The sequence below is a fragment of the Epinephelus fuscoguttatus genome, linkage group LG6 (assembly GCF_011397635.1).
Source record: "Epinephelus fuscoguttatus linkage group LG6, E.fuscoguttatus.final_Chr_v1".
Lineage (NCBI taxonomy): Eukaryota > Metazoa > Chordata > Actinopteri > Perciformes > Serranidae > Epinephelus > Epinephelus fuscoguttatus.
In genome coordinates this window covers 39,748,485-39,766,087 of record NC_064757.1, presented here as the reverse complement: position 1 = coordinate 39,766,087, position 17,603 = coordinate 39,748,485, and the positions used below count along the sequence as shown (strand labels likewise).

The 17,603-nt window shown below is 40.8% G+C and overlaps 1 protein-coding gene across 1 annotated transcript in view; it reads right to left on the bottom strand.

Annotated features, from left to right (window-relative positions):
* Positions 1–17,603, bottom strand: part of adamts3 (ADAM metallopeptidase with thrombospondin type 1 motif, 3) — a 222,900-nt gene that overhangs the window by 15,593 nt on the left and 189,704 nt on the right. Inside the window, exons 18-19 of the mRNA XM_049578474.1 lie at positions 17,429–17,585; positions 11,296–11,428 (exon numbers count right to left, since the gene is read on the bottom strand). Of these exons, the coding sequence (XP_049434431.1) occupies positions 11,296–11,428; positions 17,429–17,585 (290 nt within the window). The remainder of the gene's footprint in view (positions 1–11,295; positions 11,429–17,428; positions 17,586–17,603) is intronic.

Here is a 17,603-nt window from a genome sequence, read left to right as displayed (position 1 = left end):
TCTTGCAAGCGCCCTGGATGATAACAGTGAGGGCAACTAAACCCAAACAGTGAGTTCAGCATATCTCCTGATATAGCGTCTGCTATTACATGATAATACAGATGTATCCGTGTGTGTTGTAAACAGCATTTAACTGGTGTAGTTTCTCAAGCTGGAGCAGTTTTAACAAATTTCTATACAATTTGGTAGTTTAGTTGAGAGGTTCTCAACCAGGTCCCTCCAAAGGGTCACTAAAAATCTGAAAGAGACTGTCCTCCTTGGAAATACAACCAAATAAATGCTTTGTTCAAGCCACTTACACAACCCGAATCTAAATTTAATTTAAGGCAGACATCTCTAGTATGTGTAGTAATTATGATGGGAGCAAAGGTGTGGCTGTGGCTCAGGAGGTAGAGTAGAGGACTGTACTATGGAGCAGGATTTGCAGTTAGCAAGGTACCTTCAGGGTTAACTCTGGGTTTTCTACGAAGCTTGTTCTCTTTTTATCGGGATAAATCACCGTGGCAACTAATGCTCAACAGCTAACCTGCTCCACAGCTTCAGAATATCGGATCACAGCCTGTCAACACCCCGACCTCTGACCAAACAGATCACTGAAGATAGTCTGGAGTCTCAGGTAAGAAAGAGGGGCCTTCATATTGTTATAGGTCAGTAGAATAATTTCATTGTTCCAAGGCTCTATTTCCACTGGTTTAAAACAGAGCTTCGTACAAATTGAGATCGTTGACACTCTGAACACATGATTTTAGCAGGATTTGAACTTGTGCAAAGTTTACTTTAGTCTGCAGCGACAGTGCTGCTACTTTTACACTCTGATTCATCACTGCAGCTCAGAATAACACCTGTGAGACGCCTGTGTGCTGAGAATAAAACAGGTAATATTTTATCAGTAAAATAATCCACACACTGTTAATCAGCTCAGGTCAGATAGACCTCATCAGTGATCAATGAGGCTACTTTTCCACTCTTTACTTCAGCAGAAACAATCTGGTGTCACTTTAACGTGTTTTATATGACATATTCAGAGCAGCTGCATGATCATCCAATGAAACATTTTACTGTCTCGTAGTCTCAGCCAGTGTGATGGGTTAGTCAAACCAGATATCGAGAAGATATCCTGGGTAAGTTGAATTGGCTTTCGTAGTACAGGCCTCAGGTCGTCCACCAATCAGAAGATCAATGGTTTGACCTGGGCTCTTCCAATCCACATGTTGATAAAACCTTTGAGAAAGATACTGAACCCCAAATTGCTCCTGTTGGCTGTCCCATTGGTGTGAGTGTGTTAAAGGTGGCAGCTTGTAGCTTCAGCCACCAGCGTGTGAATGTGTGAATGTGATTTGTAGTGTAAAAAGTACTAACCTGGAAATCCAGATGCCCCGCCCCTAGCAAATTTGCTCTGCACGGGGACCTGGACCATTTTTGAAGAATGCTTTTCAAATGTTTTTTATGTTTTTTTTTTTCTGAGGGAGGAAATTGAAAATCCAATCTTGAAATGAAATTTGTTGAAGAGGAAGACTTTCATATTGTGTAGAAAATGGTTTCTGACTGTGGTGTTTCTATGGGAAAGACAAGGAACAAGGAATTATAGGTTTTAACTGAGTATGTCAGGTTTGGGGACTTTGGGGCTTCTAACTTTTACTACACATTCAAATAAATGAATGAATGAATAAATCATTAGTAAACAACTTAAAGATACATTTACAAGTGTTCATTTGTTGAATGCACTTGCTGCAAACTAACAGAACAAACACTCCACAAATCAATTCATTTAGAGTGAATGAGCCCTGAACACAGTTTACAATCAGCTGTTAACAAGAGTTCACTTCAGTCAATTTGAGTGAAAAACATCTTCATTCCAAAATAATAAATACAGCCTCTCTTTGTCTCTCGAGTCTTCAATTTCATAATTCAATAAACAAACAAATGCAGAACTGACATTAGAATATCAATGTGTCACTGCCAAAAACTCATTCATAAAACATTCTGTTAATTGCCCCATCATCTGATCTTTCTGTGCCTTCCACAGTCTCCGCAGCAGGGAAGATATTTCCACTTAGTGCTGCATGACAGCATTTAAATGTCTTCAGTAAACACACTTGAAATCACCCACCTTTCTCTCATGTCAAATTACTTGTGATACTGTTGGTGACAGTTTCATAATTGTTGTTCAGCCTTTGTCCGGTACACCTGGCTGCAAGGACAGACACCAGCGTGATGCTGACGTATTGATCTACATTGCATTTAACTGTTTTTCTCTTTCTGTCTCAGCAGCAGCAGCACATCATATCTATTTGTATTAAAGTGAGTCTTTTATAGACGTCAGACTGAGAACCCACAGACCATTGTGTCAATAATGACCGTGACATTATATCAATAAAAGAAAACCTCAAGGACAGACATAGACGCGTTGTAGCATCGACTGGAGCAAAACTCACAGAATAAACAAACTTTAGTCTAGACGTTAATTGGTCGACACATCCTACTGACTTCAGTGATCTCATGACTTTCCTCTACCAGCATCATGACCCTGACTTTGGTGGGTTTCAGTGAAATGTCTCAATAACAGCTGGATGAACTGCCATCGAATTTGGCAGAGACATTCATGTCCCTCTCAGGAGGAACTGTAGCTGATAAAAACCAGAAGAGCAGCTTATTCCCATGTTTGAAAACCTGAAACTACCAAATGTTTGGCATTTGTGCTTGCAGAATTGCTGCGTGGGAGCAAAACCCTGCCTTAAAATCAATTTACATTCATCCACCTCTGATACCTTTATAGTTTCAGTAAAAGCTGGGAACACAATATGTTCCAGTCTTAAGTGAGCAATCCTTGTGAAACAGAAGCCTAGGAGTTGAATCTTATCTCACTAACCCAGTCATCTCGCTGTGTAATGACAGGCCAGATTCAGGTCAGTCTGAATCTGGAAAGCCATCACACTGCAAGACAACCTGTTCCACCAAACCTCTAATCAGACCGCCATCCTATAATTCAACTGCCTAACACCTTGCTGGTTCTCCGACAGACTGGGACACACACCATCCACATTTCTACTTGGGTCGTCCTCATGCTGCTTTTTTCAGATTTGGTGGACCCCTTTTTTTGGCAAACAGCAGAATAAACCCTATAAACTGTTGACATGGTTACACTTATAACTTTAGCCCCGCTAAAGTGAGAGTCTCTCGCCATGGGATATTTGAAAATAGCTGGTTTGTGTATTTAGTCCCTTTCAGGCAAGCTCAGGGGTTTAGTGTTAACGTAGCCCACAGGAATGACGGCAGTGTTGTGCTATGGCCTATTCAAGTGCTGGAATTTGTTATTTACGTGACGACGCCTGAAAGCAACACAGGCTCAGCAGCCCAGGGCGCCATGTAGGCTGGACCCGCCACTGCACATGATGCTTTGTAATTGGGCTAGAATGAAATTTGACTTGAGTAATCTGCACAGCACTTTGGGTTGCCTTTGGTTTTGAAATGTGCTATATCGATACATTTGCTTTGCCTTTTTGTATCTACACCTGAAAGCCTTTCCAACAGCCTTGTGAGAAAAAAACAAAACTCACACTGAGCTGGTGAATAACATGAGAGTTCTGAACGGAGGGAAAAAGAAATGTAACACAATGTAAAGTGATGTCTTTTAGGATCCTTTGAAGGCCAGTAAAGAACTGAGTATGGGATTCAAGAGACGGTGTGAATGGCTTTGAAAACAGCATTCATTGTTTTGGGATAGAAGTTACCTTCAAACAGCTGGCATGCTGCGGTGACATGTTTGCTAAACACAAAGGATGAGCGCTCTGACAGCAGACAGACTCTTCTCAAACTTTTCAGAGACGCTAAGACTCATCCTTTAGCAAAGCCACAATTCTACTTACACTTCCTCCACATAAAGAAACAGCTCAGTGTAAAAAAGCTTTATCTAACATGTAAAGTAAAAGAGTCCAGGCAGTTTCTTTAAATTCATTTCAACCATGATTAAACTGATAAAATCTCATATAGCCGATCAAGAAATTTACATTAATTTTCACTTATATTAACATGTCATCACAGATCTTCTGTATGTCTTCTGTTTGAAGGACAGTGTGTGTGTGTGTGTGTGTGTGTGTGTGTGTGTGTGTGTGTGAGAGAGAGAGAGAGAGAGAGAGCATTAATATTCAACACAAGATGTGTTGATAATGGAGCATACTTTGAATATAAAATTGGAAGCACTCGAAATGACCCATAAGATAATTTCAACATGCAGCTTAATCAGCCACAAGATAGATTTTCTAAATTACAGATACATACTTATTCCAACTCACTGCGGGCGTTATATATAGTCATGCATATTTTATTGAGTTATTTAAAGAGGTGCTGTGATATACTGAAATGTTTGGACAGTATTCTACATCCTAAATTACATTTAGTTTTTTTTTTTTTTTTTTTTTTTTTTTTTAAATTTAGTTTCTTGGTTATTCTAAACACTGCAAATGATGTATTGTACCAGTAATCTTAGTGGATCAGCACATTAAATAAACTTTGTGGCTACACTGGATCGGGAAACATACAGTAAAACTTGTGACCTGGGTGAACTGACCCTTTTAAAGTCTCCTTGTTAAAACTGATAAACTCACAAACAGATTTTCTGAGCCACAAGCGTGTTGTAAGGAAAGTATCCACAGGACTATACATGTTTTTATTCAAGTTAGGAGATACGAAAATTAAAACTTGAATAAAAACATGTGTAGTCTACATGTTTTTATTCCAGCTTTAATTTTTGTATCTCTTCTAAAATCAAATTCAAATTAATCAACTTGATGACACACTGCAGCGCAGTTCAGACCAAAGACCTGCAACGAGACGAGTTGAAACTTTCTGCAACTTTCTAAAAACCTGCCGGTTCACACCAATGCAAATAGACGAGACGGTGTATCATCTCTATGCAACAACTCTCTGTGCCTCCGTTCTGATTGCAGCTTTTCAGGCTTATTTTGTGGCTGAATATAATTTGTAGCTTCTTAAAATATGAATGAGGATAGTGACAGTGAGATACTGGCTACAGCTGCATTTGTAGTAGTGATAAATAGGGGAAAACAGAAACAAAAGGAGCATCAGATGGACTGTATTCATAATAAATACACCACAATGACATAAAATACCACCGATCAATCAGTCAGTAAGAGAGAGAGAGAGAGAGTGTGTGTGTGTGTGTGAGGGGGCATTAGCACATACAGTGAGCAGCAGCAGCAGCAACCCACCATCTGACACCATGAGGACAGAAACAGAGGGCTTGGTGTGGACGGAACACCATGCCATCTGCGGTCATTTTTTTACATGACCAGCGGACTTCACTACAAGCCAACTGGCTGTTGAAACAGGTGGCGAGCTTTATGTTCTAAAACCAGCTGCCAGCGCTATGATCAGCTGAGTTGCAGGTGACACCATCAGCCTGCTGGAGTCGAGCTCAGACCAGTTAGTTCACACTGCCGCAACTTTTTTCTGCAACGTTCTACAACGGTTTTGTCCCTTTGCGAATCATTGGACTGAACACGGCTCAAACTTCAACTTGTCGAGGTACTAAAACTTCAACCTGACAACACACTTCCATTTTATGGGAGAGAAGTCAGTATCGCCAACACTTGGCAACTCACAACAAAATAATGTAGAATTATGAAGAGCACGACAGGTAAGATAATTTTGTGTCACTTCAACCTTAAAAATCTAAGTTTATTTCCTGAACTAAAGGAAGCAGAGTCAAGTCCAGTCATGAAGCAAAGATAGAGAGTGTAGCAACAATTGAAAATAAAAAATCAGGCCAGGTATAGAGGGAATTTGCCTTTCTTTCCTTTCTGTTTCCTCACAATGACCAACTCAGTCAAGAAATTGCAAAGAGTCAAAGGAAAAACTGAAAGAGGAAAAAGAAAGCCGTCAGAGAGCTTGTGCCTCCAATCCTCAATATCTTCTTTTCTATTTCAAATGTAGGAGTGTTGCAAATGTTTCATGTGCATCTCAATCAGATTTCCATGACAATGCATGTAGTAATTGACAGTTATGGGATATACACCCCGAACATTTTACTCAAAACTACATGCAAACCATGATGGGTAGAACAATTTCATAGCAATCCAACTTAATTGTTTCTGGGATATTTCTGTTTAAAGTGGAGGCCTGACTGATCAGTGCTGCCATCCCTGGAGCTGTGCTGCCGGCCTTGGTAGAAGGCAAAAGTAAGTAAAGGAAGTAAAGTCCATTAGGATGCAGGAGGTGTTGTTTTTATATAAAACTTTGCTACAGCCTAAAACCACAAACAAAGGTTAGACACAGGAAGAGTCTGACCCTAAGATAGTTACTTCTTTAGTTCAAATGGAGTCATCCCAAAGATAAGTAAATCCGGCCTTGAGAGAGAAATACAGTTCCTAAACAGCAGAGTCGATATTTCATCCAGCGTCAGATCACAGCAGCTTTAGATCTCTCGCTTCTCTCGTTCCTTTGGTTTGAGGCTCAACAGAACAACTGGTGGATAAACATTAACTCAGTATGTTAGGTCTTTGGTGTTGCATCATGCCTGAGTTTTGAAGTTGCCTGATAACCTGAAGAAGCTGTCTCATGCTGCAGCTTTGAGGTCTGGACGGATGATTTCTGCAGTTTTTGAGCTTTTCCACCCCAAATCAGCTTATGCATCCATTTCTTTCACACCATGTCTGTCACCTGCAGGCCTTTTGTGTCATGGCTCTGCATTTAGACTCCTTCACCTCAGCCAACACATTAATTTCCTCAGATTTCTCTTTTACTTTCACACCCCCGCTGCTGTTTTGAGAGAGGCTGCTGCTGCTAACAGCTTGAGTGCGTTTTCACCCAGCGAGGCCGTTTTTCACCCCGTTATCTCGTCTCTAACGTGGCTGTCTTCGCTTTTTAAATGATTCTGGAGGAAACGCTGCTATGATGGATCTCTTGCAACACAATTCATTGCTCTCCTAACCAGTCACACTGGAGGGACGTATTGATAAAAAGTAGACTTGTCCTGGCTCGTGGGGCAGCAGATTTAGGGCTGCACAGGGTAAAATCATTTACAGATTCATTGGTTTTGGCTCAGTCTCTGAGGCTTCTGGAACTAAAAGAAAGGCTAAAACAAACACTGAGAGACGAGTTTAACTTAAGATTTATGCTGCTGCTCAAATGCAGCACAGCAGAAGTAAATAGCTGCTGAATATACACCTGAACTACTGAACACTGACTTGATTCTTCCTCATATTATTATACCATACCATACAATAGTCAGCCTATTTGAGCACTCATTGGTTTTTAATTTCCATTACAGGTCCTCGTGCCAAATTCATTTAAAGATTTAATGACTTCTTCATTTCTTGTTCCTGATTAGAACTTGACTGTTCTGATTATTTTGATTAAACCTTTATTATCTCATCAAAAAGTTTTACACAACTGACAATGAACCATAATATTAACACACAGAGTATCTCAGATGAGTCAAAATGTGATTGCTCTGCCCTCAGTCATAAATTCTGTGCAGGGCCCCTTCTTGCTACCATAAAAAACTGGTTGTTCACATACTCAGATGTGTGTGTTTGTGTGTGTGTGCGTGTGGTGTGTTTTTTTTTTTAACAAATGGTTATGACACAACATTAACCGCCTTCACCCGTCCCTCACACCTCACAGTACTGCCATTCTTGTTCACCCCCTGGTTGCATCCTGCATAGATGAATGTAACACGCTCCTTTTTGGTTTCTCTCTCAAGTCCATCCACAAACTTCAGCTGGTCCAGAACTCAATCATCCCCAGAACCTCCTCCCTCAGTCACATCACTCCTGTCCTTCAGCAGCTTCACTGGCTCCCAGTTAAATATAACACTGACTTTTAGATCTTACTCCTCACCTTTAAGGCCATCCACAACCAAGCTCCTCTGTACCTCTCTGAACTCTTGCACATCCACACCCCCACCTGCACTGTCAGGTTTTCCTCTTCCTTCCACCTCACTGTCCCGCCAGCCTGCCTGACCACTATGACGTTTAGAGCCTTTGACCACTCTGCCCCCACCTCTGAAACTCAACTCTCTCTCTCTCCACTGCCGCTATTTACACAGACTTTTATTCATTGTAAACTTGTTTTGCTTAATATTTATTTGTTGTTATTTTATTATTATTTAATTTTTTTGAATGTTACTTTACTCCTTCTCCCGTTGACATTTTTAATCTGCTGTTATTTTCTCCATCTTTGCCTGTAGGGTGACCTAGAGTGTCTTGATCGGTGCTTATAAATGAAATGTATTATTACATATATTATTATTTGATCAAACACAATTGACAAAATGCATATTTTGACCAGGGTGTTTGGAGTCAGGCCTTCATGGGCAGGGAGATAATTAGATAACACAGTATTCGTTTGCTGTTTTAACAGTAAATGCTGCAGCTTTAATTCCAATCATCCTAAACCCCACATTTTTGCAGGTTTCCATACATTTTCATGGCCAGAATTTCCAAACTTTCCCATGACTTTTCAAGGACCCATAATAAAATTTCAATGACCACTCACAATGTATAACACGAACTAAGTAATAGGCTGTGCAGGAAAATTAAAAGCAAAAGCTAATCTGATTGGTTTGGTTCATTCACTATTACAAACTACGGGCAAAGTCAGTACGTTGTTCTTTATAAAAGAGAAAATAGATTAACAAGCACTTCTATCAGTCTGGCACTGGTTTTCAAGTTTGAAGAAAAATGAAAACGATTGTACGATCAGTGTATTCTTAATGCATTTGATTAACCTATTTCTGGATACAAGCTGGGAAATTGTGCAACAACAAAAGATGTGGGCACACTGTTCTTTTTTCAAGCCTTTCAGCACAACCCATCAATGTGTTTTTAAGTAATGTTCAGTAAGTCTTCAAATACAATCTATCAAGTGGTCTGCTTACAGTGGTCATTTTAATTCTTTTCATACAGGACAATATACTGAAAAACAATTTCAAACCTATGCTAATTCAATTTTTTAAAGGTCACTCCCATGATACTTTACCTCGTGTTAACCTGTCTGCTTCCAGCTGGCTATCTGATGCTGATGCTGCTCACAAGGTGATGCCGGGAAAAAGAAAATAATTTTCTCTCAATGAAAAACATAGTCTCCTAAAAGCTTATGACAAACAGCCAAAAAATAGGCCAACGAGAAGCAGCAGTGAAACTTGGTGTTCCTCAGGCTGCAACAACGGGAAAGAGTCGTGGCTGCTGGTGATGGAGATGGATAACGAATGCGTACTGAGAAAGCACCTGTGGTTGAAGCGCCCTTGTGAAGTGGAGTGATAATGCCCAGTCATGTAATGTGTGAGTGGGCCCTTGGTGAAGGAAAAGGAAGAAGCAGCACTTGAAACAGCTCTACTGTATTTTGAAACAGTCAGTAAAATTCGGTAAGTAGCATTAATTTATATTCATGTAATAAGTGTAAATTGGTTGGTTATCTGTATGAGATATACAGAAAAAAAAAAGAATTAAAAATCAGTTAGAATAAGGGCTGCCCTCTAATAGTCGACCAAACATCAGTTGACCAGAAAGGTCTTAGTTGGCAAGATTTCATTGGTCGCTTAGTCACAGGAAAAAACAGCAATGCGAAACTCTATGAGGAGCTGCACCTTGTCAAAATAAATCAAAACCTTCATTTGAAAGGACAGACACAGGAACAGGCCACGCTCAGCAGTTAGACAGGAGTCAGGTTAGAAACCAATCACAGCCAACAGATATCTTTCCCTTCTTCTGTAAATATTCAGTCTGATAAATACAGAAAAGTTGATCATGTTAGTGCAGGGCTACCCAGAGCTTTACATCTGTCCCACAGACAATAGGCCTACACACTTATAAACAGCTCCTGGAAGAAGATCAGCTCTGCACTCAGGATTTCATCTAAATAGGCTATATGATGCTTGTTAAGGTTGCATAGCAACCTCAGACGCAACCTGCTCCAGACCTCGCATTTTCAAAGCAGGTAAAGACGCAGCATGTGTACGGCCCCTAACTTCCAGGGCTGGTACCTGCGGTTATTCCACGGGCTAGTTAATAACATGTCGGGCAGGAAATCCAAAGTGTGGGATCATTTTGAGAAGGTGAAGGACGAACCCAAGGTGATATGTAAACTCATCTTCATTGGTCGACTACAAACATGGCGTATCATCTGAAACATGGAAGTAGCTACATGCCCATTAGCCCACAGCGTCATTAACAGGCGGCTCGCTCAGTGTGTGACGTGCACTTGGAGATAAAATATAGGCCTATATTAATGAAGGTTCATTAGTACGGTTTTGTATTTCTCTGTAATGTAGCACAGTGTTAACAATGTTACTGATACTATTCTTTCTCACACCTTCAACTCAAACCACCAAAATATATCATTTAATCATTACATTCATATCGTAAACATGCTGGGGACTAGTCGACTAATGGCCCTAAATGACGACTACTGGTCGACTCGGGTGAATCTTAGTCGGGGGCAGGCCTCGTTAGGATAATCATCTGCTTGCAGTGATCAATTTGACCTGGACAGAAGTGCTCACTATAGGAAGTTTCCACTGTGGTAGGAAAAGTTAAAACAAGAGACAAACTTATTCAGGTGTCAGGATGGGAAATATGATAATGTGCTGTTTACCTTGAGACAATATGAATATGACATCAATTACTGTTTATACTGTGGTACCTTTCCGTTTATATCTCTGGGTTTTCAACACCACTGTGGGTGATGTAGAAAATCACTGAGCAGGACTCCTTCATGGTTTTGATTCTGCATCAATCTGATGCCGTTCTTTGTTTTGTCTTTGTTTTCAATTTGCTGAATGAGCCAAAACAACAACAACCTCATCTGGTTGCTATATCCATTCCCAGTTTCTTAACTGATTTCCCAGAAAATGCACTGTAACACGATGCACATCAATACTGCAATATAATGAGATATGCAGTGACAGAGGATTTCAACCACTCTTTTTAGGTGTCAGCTACACTGACAGATCAGTAAAGAGCAAAGAAACCACGGATAAGAAATAAGAGTTATGAGCCAAATTGTTAAGTGCTTGGAAAGACTGATTAAAAAAAAGATTGAAGTGAAATCACACAGTGAGCCATAGTTCACATCTTGATGAAGAACAGATTTTTAAGGTTTTAAGCACTTATTTTCAGTCCAGTCCCACTGTACCACACACACACTGTAGCTAAAGAGAAGCTAATTCAAATTCAACTCATGCTGAGAAAAGCCACGTTAACATTTTGTATCTTAATAGAGTGCAGCTAAGTCCCAGCTTGAATCTTATTAGCTCTTTCAAGAATCTGTACTCACTGAGGCTGAGTGCAGTCCTGAAGGTTACACATCCTGCGAATGGGCTTTGGCTTCTTGCTGGCGTCGCAGTAGCCTCGATGGATCATCTTTGTGTCTCCTTTCTTTCGACATCCATACTTGGTGTACTGAAACCCTGTGAAACGGGTGAAGACTTTCTGTTATGAAATCTTTGTGTAATTCGTAAAAAGAGACAGTGAACATTTAAAAAAAAAAAACAAAACAAAAAAAATCAATCAGAATTATTTGTTCTGACCATTTCTAAATTTGAATGACAATTTTGTCAATTTTAGACCAACTTGACTTTAGGAATTAACATTTAACAATCGGTCTTCTTCATTAAAAAGTAGTGAAACAAGTGAAATATTTTTCAGTAGAAGCTAAGGTATCATTTCTGTCTTATATCAGATCAGTCTGAGCTGCTCTGCACTGGCTTCCTGTTATATTTAGAATTGATTTTAAGCTCCTCCTCCTTGTATACACAGCCCAAAACGGGCTGGGACCAAGCTGAATCGCTAACTCCCTTGTCAACTATTTGCCTCTAAGAACATTGTGATCATCTGCTGCTGGTTTATTGGAGGTTCCTGGCAACAGCTGGAAGAAGATCAGGAATGCAGCCTTTGGCAATTGACCCTTTGCTAAGTCCCGCTCTCGGATGCGGACTGACCAATCATAACATAGCATCATGTAGGCACAGACCAGGGTCTGACAACAACACAGCTGTGCTCCATTGACTCTAATGCAGTCGTTTCAGATTTCCTTCATTTTCAGGCTGGTTTTGTGGGTTTGGAGCTAAATGTTGTGCCTGGGGCACGTCGTGTATTAATGATACTCGTTACCTGGAGAGGTTGGAAAAAGATATACGTTTCTTCCCTGTTCCAAAACCAAAATCAAACCCTGAAAAGTGTAGGGTTAGCTAGCTACTGAAGATATAGCCTACTGAATGTATACACATGCTGCTTTTGCTTTTTAATGATTATAACAGTGAAACAAAGACCGACCCTGCTGTACAGGAACCAGTGAAGGGAAGCAGGGGAACTTTGCTCATATTCAACCAGCTGTGTGTCATCGCACTGTGTGCAGATGAACGTTGTTTGACTTCCTCCAGAGATCCCTCCTTGTCTGGTGGCGGAGGTCCGGGTGCTGGCAGCGGCACGGGGGCGAAGCTGAACACGGTTCATGTGCACACACTGTGATGCCACACAGCTGGTTCAATATCAGCAAAGTTTCCCTTTATATTCATTGTCTTGTGTGGCGATCAGCAGTGATGTGGTGGTTCACTTTTACACTGTGATCTGTAGCCTATAGTTCGGCTTTAGCTTCTAACTATCTTTGTCTTTTTAACCTGTTGTTGCTGCTGAGTCAGATTGACATCCTGGATATATCCTTCAAACACAGACTGTAGACCCCTCTGTCTGCTTCTCTCTGGAATCTCTCTTTCATTTGTCCAAAAATATTATAATATTTCTTCAGGGAGTGCAGTTAGTTACAGTGTGGGCTCCATGTTTACTGCGACAGCTTGTTGGACCATCACAAAGGGGCGGGGCTTAGCAATTATGCAGTCAATTATGCCTCAAAGCTATGGAACACACTACCTGTAGATATCAGGGAAGCCAGCTTGCTAAATATTTTTAGAAGAAAGCTAGAAACATATCTGGATAATCACTCAGTGCTTATAATTCCCTTATTGTGAAACACAATTTTAAGTTATTATTATCATTATTATGTTTACCTTTCACCTTGCTCCACAAGTTGTACTTTACAGTGGGATCCTGTCATTATTACCTTCTGAAAACCACTTGCGTAGGCACAAATACAAACCCTCTCTGTGTTCTGAGAGATGCATCAGAATGTGACAGTCAAGAGCAATGAGTACGGTCTCCAAAAACATGAGACTCTTGCTGACATATCCGTTTAACAGCTACAACAAATGATGGCATGTAGTACAAATGCTTGGTGTCAAGATTTACTGGGAAGCTGACACACACTGTGACCCCGTAGCTGATGTAATACCTAGTAAATCTTTGTTTATGATAGTGTGAGACACTGTGGCATCTTTGTATTTAATGCATGACATTATTTGTTGCAGTATGCTCTGAAACATCAGGCAGTGTACAAACAAAATGTTCTGTGGATAAGCAATAAATTAGTGAGTGTTACAGAAAAATGTTAGCTGAAAACAGGCTGTCTGGCAACAAAAGTAAACACTGATGTACTGCCAAGAATTGTATTTGTGTACTTTAATTAAAACTGTTGCTCACATCCAAGTCAAAATGAATTTACTCCGCTTTTTCCCTGGGGTGCCACTCTTTCCATGAGGCTGGTTTTTTTTTCAGCTTTTACAGTCATCTCTCCTTTTCCCCCACACCCTGCAGCGAAAAGCCTCTTCTTTCCCCAGTGTAATGGTCATTTCAATTCCAATAATTTAAAGCCATTTGACTGTCCCTGTGGTCTCTAAATAAAGAATTGTTGTAATGTCTATACAGGCCACCGTGCTCTGCCAGTATTCTTTCCCTGAGCACTGAGTGATTATCCTGATACATCAGATGAAGAGATGAAGGACAGACTTTGGAGGTTAGGCCATGGTTGGGTGTGTTCAGAGAGATATGCCTACAGGTAGTGGCACAGGAGCATAACTCTGAAGATGAAACGATGATTCCTTTCAAGAGGAAGTTCAGTAGAATCAGACGCTGCATGTGCAGGAAACCCCATCCCTGGACTTTAAGGTTCGGGTGAGAACAAGAGTTTCAGGCACTCTATGACTCTGATGTGTAGCTGGGGAGTGTGCAGGGTGATAATCCAAGTCTGAGCTTGGATTATCAGGGGATGTAGTCATGAGGCTTGCTTTGGCGCTTCCTGAAAGACAAATCTACCAGGTATTTGCAGACAGTTTCTTAGCCTCTGTGCCTCTACTCACCAAACTCTTTCAGCGTTAAATCCACTCTGTGGTAACAGTATGCCCTGTGTGTTTGCCAGACCACCACCTCGACACATTCTATCACCATGATTGGAGGATATATCCTTCTGGCAGCTTTTGGTTTTGCATCTATATTTGATAGTGGAGGGATTTGATTGAATCAGTGAGTTAACTAAGGTGGGAGAGATTTTAAATTTACTTCTACTGAGAAGACAACAAGAGCGCATGAAAAAGAGGTGGTCAATGAGACCAACAAATGAGCTACAGGGTGAAAATGTTTTGGTCCAACAAATGTGGGACATGGACGAACAGATGCACTTCCTGTATTTTCGGATGTCTGCCAACTGTTTCGATGATCTGGTCAGCTGGATCCAGCCTTTTGTTGCTCACACTGGGACACACAAAACTCCACTGAGGTTAGATGTCAGAGAGGCTCGCTGTGATGACCCAGTTATATTGCGTGACAAAATATGACGATGACAAAACAAAATTCTCCAGGTGTAAGGAAAGTGTCAAGCAACATTTTTAGTGTTGGAACAGTCATCAAAAAAAGGGTCAAGCTCCCTACCATAAGTCAGGCTTTACAGAGTCACAACCTCTTTGCTGTGAGGTGGTACAACAACCGACTTTTGACACTTTTGATTGTCCACAACCAGCTGAAAATGCTGCCCGGTGAGACAAATCCACCAAGTCCAACATGTGAGCTGGCCATTCATTGTTGAGACGAACAACTGATTCAGGTGTGATCAGTTTGTACATTCTTTGGCACACCATTGTCCTTGGAGCCATCAGTGCTTGGCTGAAAATTCAAGCCTGACTGTAGAACCCCGCAGATCCCTGAAAAGGGAGTCTTGAACAGGAGGCACTTCAGGCACAGCTTGCAACCTCTCTTATCCAGATCTGTACCCAGTGTGAAAAACACAGCCCAAAATGCTCCCCATCCTAATATTGTGTGGCACTTGCCATTGACTTTTGTAGGCAATTTTGATACTTGATACTACTATAGCCTCCAAAAACCACAAAACCAATTTTTTTTTGGATCAGAGGCTTGTTAAAAACAGTTCAAAAGGAGAAAAAAAAAAATCAGCATCAATAAAGTTAATGCTTGAATTTCAAAGAACTGTTTGTTCTCCGACGTTAGCCTCTCACACAACGTTGCCCAGAGCCCATGTTCAGACATACAACAGCACTGCATTTAAATACACAGCTACACCCATACATTTCAATGGGGTCACGCAGCAGGGGTAAAGACACAGAGGGATAATCTGGCGGAAAGACTGAACCTGGCTCAACTTTTGAACACTATGCACCGTCATCCTGCCACCTGCACTGGTTAATCAAATACATGCAAGTGCACATTTTCCAAGATAACTTACGATGTTAACACTGTAACTCTGCTGTTTATCGGATGATCTTAGTGATGAAAGATAGAATTACTGTCAACATGATGACCTTCCAGGAAGATCCTTTCTCATATCCCTATTCATTTAAGTGTCTGTCTGAAGTCCTCAGACTCATGGATGTACCGTAAAACTCCAATTAATATCCTGGGTTATTATTTACTACAATCACTGAACTCAATGGGGCTTTATTTGCCGTCTATATGGGACAGGCCTTTAATTCCTTTCACACAAAACTGTTGCTCATTTTTATGAGAAAATCTTTTGATTCCTTTGATCTGAGGACCCCTATGGACTAAAGCAATATGAAGGGTAATCGAGGAATGGACACGTAATTTGAGGTAGCCAAAAACCTGCTTTTATACATCTGAAGAACTTCTATTAAAAAATTGACTATTTGACAACCGGACCAGGCGTCTAAGCCTCAAAACCAGACACAACTCAGCCCTGAGCACGAGTGACCATCCGCTGTAGACCAATCAACAGACTGCAGTGTTCACAGCTACACCTTTTGGTACCAGATCTGTGTGCTAGGTACCCCAAGAAAGGGGTGACCAAAAATGGGGATGGTACGGAATGGTTCAATTGGTACCATCCACAGCTTTTCACATTGGAAATGGATAAAAGTGTACTGAACTCAATTGTACCGAACTGTACTGCTCAGTGGAAACCGGGCTTAATTGAGACAGGCGTTTATTTGTCAAAATGTGTAGCCACACCGGGCTAGTAAGAGGGACTAGGCTTTTAATTGAAGTTCTACGGTATTACTCTGATAAACTGGCTTTCTAGATTGTATTTCCTCATCTAGCCAATACCTAAAACAACACATCCCACCAAGGACGTTTGTTGATTTATTGTCTTTAAATTAGAGTAAAGCCTTTTTGGTTAAAACATCCACTAAAACTGCTGTCTAAAGGACACACTTGGGGAAAAGAGGTCCCTTCCTTTGCTGTTTGCAAGCTTCACAGAGTGGTATCAAATGATTTCTGTTTAGTTGAAACAACTGTGGCGACACAGTGATGCAGTGGTTAGCATTGTTGCCTCACAGCAAGAGTGGAGGAGCCCCTCCGTGTGGAGTCTGCATGTTCTCCCCGTGTAAATGTGGGTTTTCTCTGGATAGTCAGGCCTTCTCTCCCACAGTCCAAAGACATGCAGGTTAGGTTAATTAGTGACTCTAACTTGACTCCAAATTGGCCATAGGTGTGAACATGAATCTGTCCCTATGTGTCAGCCCTGCAATAGTCTGGTGACCTGTCCAGGGTGTAACCCTCTACTTGCCCAATCTCAGCTGGGATAGGCTCCAGGCCCCCCAGCGACCCCCAACAGGATAAGCGGACAAGGGAAAATGAATGAATGACACAACTGTCTCTTGCTCAAAGCATACCTACCTACTGAGGCACCACAAAACCAGTGGTGCTCATCATTTTAGCATCCTATTATACAAAGAAGTATGTTAATATGTTAACATATTAACATATTAACATATTACAACATAGCACCTTTGTTTTTTAAATGATAAAAATATGCTAGCACAGCTGTTTAATAAATCACACTTCAAGGACATAAACCAAAAATAATTACTTTTAAATGCCTTTAAAATTCAAAAGAAACAGCTTCAGCTTGCAAGAAAGGGAGCTAAATGTGGATGACTCATGATATGTCCTGGCTTAAAACAGCAACAAGGACCTGCATTATTAAAGGCTGCCTATTTACAACAAAAGCAACGAGTATAATATTCAGATAATCGCAGTTGATAAGTAGAGGAATAAAAATTCTCCTCTATTCTTCTATTGTAATTCGATGGTAATTTTTTCATTACCTCCGGCACATGGCTTGGAACACGGAGACCAGCTCTTCAGAGCCCACTCGTACGTGTCCTCCTGGATCACATTGTTGTTGTTGACAGGCACTGAATCTTCATGGATGATGTACTTGTACATTAAAGTAGAGCGAGTTTCATTGTCTTTGGGTATAATCTGCAAACAGAGGGAAGA